Here is a 9,169-nt window from a genome sequence, read left to right as displayed (position 1 = left end):
ATGTCCTGCTCTTTCACCAACCAAGTCATTGCCCAGCTCGAGTTGTGGAATGAGAAGAGCAGTGGCAAATACGAGAAGAAGGTGTACGTCTTGCCAAAGCACCTCGACGAGAAGGTTGCTGCCCTTCACCTTGGAAAGCTCGGAGCTAAGCTCACCAAACTTACCAAGGAACAAGCTGATTACATTAGCGTACCAGTTGAAGGTCCTTACAAGCCTGCTCACTACAGGTACTGAGCGAAGACAAGTTGACAGTGGAACTAAATTGTCACGGCATGATTGTTTGCTTTGAATACTTTACTTTTGCTTAGGATAATAGTGTTTTGATTATTGTTGGGATATTTGGGATGAACTAGGCATGTTTTGCTGGAAAGAGTTGGTCTCGTATGAAAAAAGACCTAAATAAGTTCGTTTTAGGGTTGGTGGTAATGCTATGTTATTGTAGTATTTTGATCCCCATTTGCCGTTTGGTGTATGACTTTTGTTTCAACAATTCAAAGCACACATGTTTTCCTTCTTGAGCTTATCTTTGACCATCAAACTCTATATATGTAATACCTTCTTAATTATTTTTATCCAATCTCGATAGAACTCTAAAGCTTTGTGGGTGGAGTAGATTGTCTCATTTAGTTGGAAGACTCTTTTTTAGTTGTCACCAAAGAGTGGCGGGATGGAATGTTAGACGGATAAAGACACATTTCACCTTTTCTAGATAAATCACGGTCTCGAGTTATGAAAGTGTACTTCCTCCGCGTAAAGGGCAACGTTTTATCTTTATTAAGTCTTACGCAATGCCATGTAAATCTGAATTAGTGGAACTAGTAAATTTCAAGTATGTCTGCTTATGCTGTCTGTTTCAGCCGTAATTTTATTGTATCATTTCTAATTAATTATTATAAATCATTTATGTATCAGAAAGTTAATAATATTTAATAAGAAAAATACAATAGAAAATTATTATAAAAAAAGGTTGATTGATTATCGAAATTTTATCTGTGCCACATAAATTGAGACTAAGAGAGTATTCATGTCTTATTGAAAAATTATGTAAAAAAATTATAAATTACATAATTAATTACTTAAAAAATTTAAAAGATATAAAATATTTGATTGACTCTCAAAATTGTATCATCATTACTTAAATTGAAATAGAAGAAAAAATATTATAAACCACAATAACAAAAACTTTAAAAATATTTTAATGATCTAGATTTTATTTGTGTTACATAAATGAAAATTAAAAAAATCACGGTCCTCAATATCTAGTTAGTAGAATAAACCTAGAAAAAAGGAAACAGGTGTAAACTCATTTTCAAAAAGTTGTTCACTTGCTAGCCACTACCAATTTTTCTTTGTTGGCATGAAGAGCTCCACTTTACCAACCAAAATCCATAGTGTCAAAGGTGGTTTTGTTTGATAAAACAACCCTTATCATTTTATATAGATTTTATCAGTGAATTGAAGCTTGCTATTTAGAGGAAAATTACGTCTGATAGTAATATTTAGTCACTTTAATTTTTTATTTTATGGATAGAAATTACTTTCTTTTGTAAATACTCCAAACCTAATTCATTATTTATTTGCTTATTTGTTTCAGCCAATTCTTAGACATTATTTTGATCTCATTTATGGAAGAATGTCACAAAACACCAGTCTCATACTTTATTCTTCATGTTGGTACTATTAATATAAGTGGCAAAGTCAGAGATTATTAGAGATAATATAGTTGGACTTCCACTTCAGCCTCCTTATAGCCTATTGTTTATTACATATTGGGCCTGATCTTTAACGTTTGTATCCGGCACATTTTCTTTATCAAGTGATAAGTATATTTATGTGTGTATTGAAGTAGTAGGACTGATTTGACTCATTTTCCTGATATTTTGTTCAAAGAATGAGAGCTCATCTTCTTCACTCTTCTCTCTAGAATCTTCTCATAAATCTGGATTTACGTTCATAGTTTTTGAGAAAGTTTTCAGCTTCATTCTATGTTTTCATGGTATCAGAGACTAAGATCCAGAGAGATCTGCTCATTATATGTTGAGCGGTAATACCCTCGGATCATTTTGTCGATTATCTTTCGCGTGATTTTGGTATTTGCTGCGTGTATTTTGTGGATTTTCGTTTGTGGAGCTTTGAACAAGGCTGGTTTTTCCTTCGACTGAATTTTTGTGGATTGCATTTGTTTCGGCGGTGTTGAACAAGGCTCACTTCTTCGAGCTTTGAAGAAGACCGGTGACCTTTTTCCTTGCAGAATTAGGGTTTTTGTTTGTGTCTCAGTAGTCAATTGATTGCAAGCAATGGCTTCGACTAGCCATAATGCTCCGTCTACTAGTTTTAATACTATTCGCCACACTTATCCATTGTATCTTTACCCTTCCGACTCCCCTGGTATGGTGCTTGTCATCACACCATTTAATGACACTGGTTAAGGTAGTTGGAGAAGGGGAATGTTGATTTTCCTCTCTGCTAAGAGGAAATTAGATAGTGTATACTCCATGCTCACACATGATGAGCAACAGTCTGAACTTCAGGTCTCTATCCCTGCATTTGCTTCTGACTTCACTTCCTTTGCTGTTGGTGTGCAAAGGTTTCCTACTGGGAGTTTCAGATATCCTTTTAAGTACCGTCCAAAGATAACCCCAACATGATAAATTTTGACTCCATCACCAAATCTAATTCTAATAATGTGCCCTCATCGATGTTTTGCAAGTATTGCAAGAAACCAGGACACCTCATCGAAAATTGCCCCAAGTTTCATGGTTATAGTGAAAATCTTTAAAACAATTAAGAGCAAATATGGTGCTGGTATGAAAAATTGTGCACAGAGTGCAATGTCTTCAGGGTCATCCATTCCATCTTCTTCTGGGATTATTAATTCTTCTCAACCTGAAGTTTCTTTCCATGGTTTCAGTAAAGAACAACATGACCACAGTTTCTCCCTTCTTCAGCAAAATAACATACAAGATTCTAGACTACGTGCTTCTACAAACTTTTCAGGTGTGACCATTTTGTATGCCTATAATATTTGTTGCTTCTTTGTATGTCATCTCTATCAGATGTATGACAATCCCTGGATTTTAGATTCTGGAGCTACAAATCATATGACACCTCATAGAAACCTCCTTATAAATGTAAAACCCCTTACCACTCCATATTATATCTTTACCAAATGTATATAAAGTAAAAACGACCTGCACAGGTTCATTACCTCTATACACTGATATGATATTACATAATGTTCTTTTGGTCCCTAGTTTTCAATATAACCTCATTTCCCTACCCAATTGCTTTTTCAATTTGATTGTGTTGCTCATTTCAGTGCTACATCATGTGTTTTGCAGGGCTATTCTCTGAAGATGCCACTGGAAGTTGGTAAACTCTCTAATGGACTATACATACTTCAGTTGAATGGTTCCACTCCACAAGACATTACTGATGGTGCTCCTGCTGTTTCCTTAGCTTCTTCAGCTGCTCCTTTTACTATTGATCCTGTTTCTACTCCCAATGTAAAATTATTAAAACATACTTTACTGCATGATGATATTTTTAGTAATGAATGTTCTGCAAATATTTCCTCTTTAAGTAAAACAGAGTTTATTTCTGATAAATCTGTTCCACTTATTGCTTCTGTTTCCATGCATTGATAATGTTTCTTTACCCACTTCTGGTCCAAGTACTGATATAACTAGCTCAGATTTCTTTTGGCATCAAGATTTAGACATATTCCTTTTGCCAAAATGAAATCCATAAGACACTTAAAGTCTTTGTTACCACCTAAACAAACTTTCACCTGTAATATTTGTCCTAATGGCAACGCAACAAAGGCTGCCTTTTCCAGAGAGCTTTATTTACTCTGTAAAATCTTTTCAGCTCATACACTTTAATTTATGGGGTCCTTATCACACTCAAACATACAATGAATATAGGTATTTTTTAACCATTGTTGATGACTATACCATATGTAGTTGGACTCATCTTTTATCTACCAAGTCCAATGCCTTTACCTTAATCAAATTTTTTATTTTCTATGTGCTGAATCAGTTTCATGTTTCCATTCAAAATATTAAATCTGATAATGCTTTTGAGTTGGGGTCTAGTTCTGAGGCAATTAATTTTTTTTTTCTAATCATGGTATATTTCATCAAACCTTTTGTTCTCACATCGCACAATAAAGTGGTGTTGTAGAAAGAAAACACAAAAATTTACTTGAAACTTCTAGGGCCATACTCCTTCAGTCTAAACTTTCTCTTAAATATTAGGGTGAATGCGTTTTGGCTGCCACTTATCTATAAATAGATTTTCTTCCCCTTTATTGCATAATAAAACTCTTTTTGAACTTTTACATGGATTTGTTCCCTCTTATAGTCATCTTAGATGCTTTGGCTGATTGTGTTATGCTGCAGTTCCCATTCCTCAAAGGGACAAATTCTCTTCTAGATTAATTCCTTTATTGTTTCTTGGATATCTTACTTGAAAAAAAGGCTACAAACTTCTTTACTTGTCATCTCGTAAAATTTTGTTCTCCAGAGATGTTATTTTCACTGAATACATTTTCCCTTATGCATCTCTTCCTTCCTCTACTCTATTTCCTTCCTCTCCTATTCCTGTAGTTGCAAATTCTTCTACGCCTATCTCTTCATCTTCTCCTTCTCCAACTGTACTTTGTCGATCTGCTAGGTCCATCACCACACCTTCCTACCTCAATGATTATGTATGCTCTTTTGTTTCTACATCCAGTATGTCATCTACCCCTGTTGAGATTTCTATGCTTGAACCTCAATCTTATATACAGGCTGCTGTCTACCCTGAGTGACAGGCTGCTATGTTAAAGGAGTTTCAAGCTTTGGAATCCAATAAGACTTGGGATATTATGTCCTTGCTTTCTGTTAAGAGGGCTATTTGTTCTAAATGGATATATAAGATTAAACAGCGAGCTGATGGCTCCATTGAATGCTATAAAGCCCATTTGGTCAAGGGGGGGATACCCAATAAGACAGTGTCGATTATTTTGAAACTTCTTCTCCGGTTGTTAAAATGACCACTATCAAATGTTTGTTGGCTGTTGCTGTTAAGAAATATTGAAAAATTTTCCAACTTGATATTAATAATGTTTTTTTACATGGGGGACCTTGACGAAGAGGTTTATATGAAAATCCCAGAAAGCTTGAGAGTGCCTAATTTTGTCTCTGGCCAGTTGGTGTGTATGTTACTCAAATCTTTGCATGGCCTCAAACAAGCCTCTAGACAATGGTATGCAAAATTTTCTTCAGCTTTGCTGTCCCGTGGTTATGTTTCCAGTCTCAATGATTACTTTATTTTTAAGAAATTTTCTAGTGCTACTGTGGCTGTTTATGGTGACGATATTTTGTTAGTTGGGGATGATATTTCTGAGCTTAATTACCTTACATTGTTTCTTTCTGAAAGTTTTAAGATAAAGGACTTGGGTGAGGCCCATTATTTTTCAGGGCTTGAGATACTTCGCCAGCCTACTGGCCATGGACTGTTGGTTACTCAACAGAAATTTGTTTCTGATTTACGTTTTGAATTTTATTGTTCTAATGTTACACCAGTTGTTAGCCCCTTGGAGTTGTATGGTAAACTTTTTGTTGATTCTGGTGATCTTTGTCCTGACCCAAGTTTATATAGAAAGCTTGTGGGCAAGTTGAATTTCCTACAACATACTCATCCTGATATCTCTTTTGCAATTCAACAACTTACTCAATTTATGCATTGTTCTCGCTTACCACATTTTGAGGCTGGTTCACATGTTTTTCGATATCTGGCTGGTACTCCTGGATTGAGTATTTTTTTAATAATTCTTCGAATTTCTCTCTCACCTGTTATTGTGATTCAGACTGGGCTGGTTGTGCCCACAACAGATGCTCTGTCACTGATTTTTATGTGTTTTTGGGTGGCTCTCCTGTTTCTTGGAAGTCCAAGAAACAACCCACTATTGCTCTTTCCTCTGCTGAAGCTGAATATCGGGCTCTTCAGAAAATTGTAGTTGAAATTTTCTGGCTTGTTCGCTTACTTGGTGAATTTGGTTTGGCTAATATTTGTCCTGTTGATGTGTTTTGCGATAATCAGGCTGCTTTGGATAATATAGCCAAGAATCCTGTGTTTTATGAACGTACGAAGCACATAGAGGTAGATTGCCATTTTGTTCATGAGGCGCTTACCGCTGGACTGATTTCCTTGCAATATGTTTCCACTGCTTTACAACTGGCTGATATTCTTACAAAGCCATTGATTGGTTTTCAACACAACTTCTTGATTTCCAAGCTGGGATTGGTTTCCAGCTTGCCGGGGGATATTAGAGATAATATAGTCGGACTTCCACTTCAGCCTCCTTAGCCTATTGTTTATTACATATTGGGCCTGATCTTTAATGTTTGTATCCGACCCATTTCCTTTATCAATTGATAAGTATATTTATGTGTGTATTGAAGTAGTTGGACTGATTTTGACTTATTTTCTTGATATTTTGTTCATAGAATGAAAGCTCATCTTCTTCTCTCTTCTCTCTAGAACCTTCTCATAAATCTGGATTTACGTTCATAGTTTTCGAGAGTTTTCAGCTTCATTCCATGTTTTTAGATATTTTGCTAAAAACGTTTACGATATTAATTTTAGACAAAATAAACACTTGAAAATGATTAAGAAGAGAGATTTAAGCAATACAATAGAATATTAACCAGGAACCATAAATACATAAAATTGTATGACTTCAAATGGGTTGATCATGAATTTTTGCTCTTCGAATGAGCTGGTCTTTAATTTTTGTCCTTAGCAAACGAATTTAGAAATTAAAGTCATGCTTAGACATAACTTGTGAAATATTATGATATGAAAATTAAACTTATGCACTACATAAACCCATTTATTACGAGAAACATAAAATAAAGAACAACACAAAATAGAGGTGAAAGTGCGAATGACACATTTGAATACTCTACTAAATGATACAAATTTTCCTTCTTTGTTTAGTGAATCATCCAAAATGATGCAAATAGGCCCAATTTGGCGTACTATCAACAGCTTGGGCTAAGTTATAAGAAGAGACTGAATGTTAAAAAGGAAAAATTACACGATAAAATAATTTCTTAATTAGTACATGATATGGATAAAGTTTTAAAAAATTATCCTACATAGTTATTTGTTAGTTCTAAAATTATTTTTTTGTTGGCCCCTATATATAAATATAATATGCAATATATAAAACAAATAATATTTTTTCTCTCATGCAGTTAATTTTTCATAATCTCACTCTTATCTAATTGGCTAGTTTTTTGGCATTAACTTATGCATGCTTCTTGAACATATCTCAAAGAAAATTTTCCTCCCAAATTAATTGATTTTTTGTCTTCTCCTAAATATTTGTCGTGGGTTAAAATTGAAGGTTTTTTCGAAGTAATTTCTCATCCATAAACATCTGTTGGGATATGCATTGAAGATTTTGCGGTAATCTTTAGTTTTTTCGGGTATATAGATTTATCTTATTTTTTTAGGAATTCTCTTATGAGTCGCTAAGTTTTATTCAAATTTCATCTATTTCATAGAATAGAATGTATAATTTGAAAATCAAATTGTATATTAGTGTCAGTCACACCCCTTTTTCGCCGAGGATTGAAGGGGTTTTCCAATTAAAGTGACGGTTTTGAATAAGGATTATTTTATTTACAGAGCCGTCACTTGGAATTGAGTTATCGTGTTCCAAGTCACCTTATTGAATCACTAGTCAAAAGAAAATGTCTCTTTACTGATCTGCGAAAATAGAAGATCGGGTAAGAAATTCTGTTGACCAAGAAGGTATGAGGCCCCCCTCGTGTCCCGTGGTTCTAGCACGATTGCTTTAATGATTCATGTCTGACTTAAATTAATCTTTTAGATATATATAACATTTTGTTAGCCTAAAAGTTACTTACATCCCACTTTTAATTTATTTTAAATTGTTTTAATTATATTTGTGTGTGGCTTGCCGGTAGCAGTACTTTTCGATCATACCACAGGTTTTGAGATATTTCTCGCGCCTTTGAGGCATTTATGGATCGTTTCCATTTTTTCAATCTAAAATAAGCACCTAACATGTTTTAAAAATCTACCCATCCCAATCAGATCGACTTTGAAATGATATGTTAATTTTATTACAATGAATGATCGGTAGCAGGGCTTTCCAACTTCATCATTAACTTTCACTTGTATTAAACTATAATTTTTGAGGTTAAGAACTTAAATTATTCTCTTACAAATCCGCTCCCTTATAGTTGATTTTTCCTCTCTTTTCTATTTATCATTTGTATTGGGTCTTAGATAAATCCTGATCTCATTTTAGTTTAGCTCACGATAACTAATGAAGATTGTTAAAATGGGGCCATAGATTTAAACTCCAAGCCAGCATTATGATTTGAAATAAAAGAAAACCAGCGTAATAACTTGTGATTATGAAACGCTTCTAGAAAATAAAGCCAATAATGCATCAACTTGATAAAAGGCAACTCAAATATAAAAAAAGAATGGAATGAACAAAGCACATGATCAAAGCCATTAAAAACTATCAAATTTGATCCACTATCGTCAACTGAAACAAACCCAAAATCAACTAAACTACAATTATATATGGCCATTTGGTATCTCTCTCGATATAAAACTAAAGGAGACTACAAATTTAAACTCTAAGATCCTAAAAACTAATTAACATGACACTAATATATCTTTATAAATGCTAATAAATATAAGACATAATTACGTAGAAAGAAAATTAATTAAAAGAATACATAACTAACTAGTACGTAATATTGCTACCAAACTATCATTAGAGGACATTTTTGTTAAAATATGCAAGCAACTAATTAGTTAATTTCAACTTAAACCAAACATACACACACATATACTAAGAAGATGGGAAAAGAACTAACTAACGGAACATCCACGCACATATACAACGAAATCAAATTAAAAGAAAGAAAAATTAGTGATACTTTTAAAAATTATATAAATATGATGGAATGCAGTTCATTGATATTTAAGTTGTCACTCTTTTTTTAAAAATAGATGGAGATGTTTAATCTATAAATTTATTTCAATATCAGTTGATCACTATTTGATGATTCTTTTCAATTGTTTTCTGATCAATTAATAATGGCTACAAAGAACCATAATAGAAGCAATG

General features: G+C 33.6%; 2 protein-coding genes across 2 annotated transcripts; both read left to right on the top strand.

Annotated features, from left to right (window-relative positions):
- LOC107864321 (adenosylhomocysteinase-like) lies at positions 1 to 490 on the top strand (the record flags this gene model as incomplete). Its single annotated transcript, NM_001324887.1, is given in 1 exon segment — positions 1 to 490. A coding segment is annotated over 1 exon segment (234 nt), but the record flags the coding sequence as incomplete, so codon positions are not given.
- A 1,561-nt stretch (positions 491 to 2,051) lies between these two features.
- LOC107864320 lies at positions 2,052 to 6,527 on the top strand. The gene is made up of 3 exons (XM_016710662.2): positions 2,052 to 2,997; positions 3,342 to 3,506; positions 6,088 to 6,527. The coding sequence occupies exons 1-3, from the start codon at positions 2,902 to 2,904 to the stop codon at positions 6,352 to 6,354; spliced, it is 528 nt and encodes a 175-aa protein (XP_016566148.2). The 5' UTR covers positions 2,052 to 2,901; the 3' UTR covers positions 6,355 to 6,527.
- The last annotated feature ends 2,642 nt before the right edge of the window (positions 6,528 to 9,169 follow it).

This window comes from Capsicum annuum, unplaced genomic scaffold (assembly GCF_002878395.1).
Source record: "Capsicum annuum cultivar UCD-10X-F1 unplaced genomic scaffold, UCD10Xv1.1 ctg4464, whole genome shotgun sequence".
Classification (NCBI taxonomy): domain Eukaryota; kingdom Viridiplantae; phylum Streptophyta; class Magnoliopsida; order Solanales; family Solanaceae; genus Capsicum; species Capsicum annuum.
The sequence above is the reverse complement of the archived record's forward strand: the minus strand, read 5'-3'. Positions and strand labels throughout refer to the sequence as shown.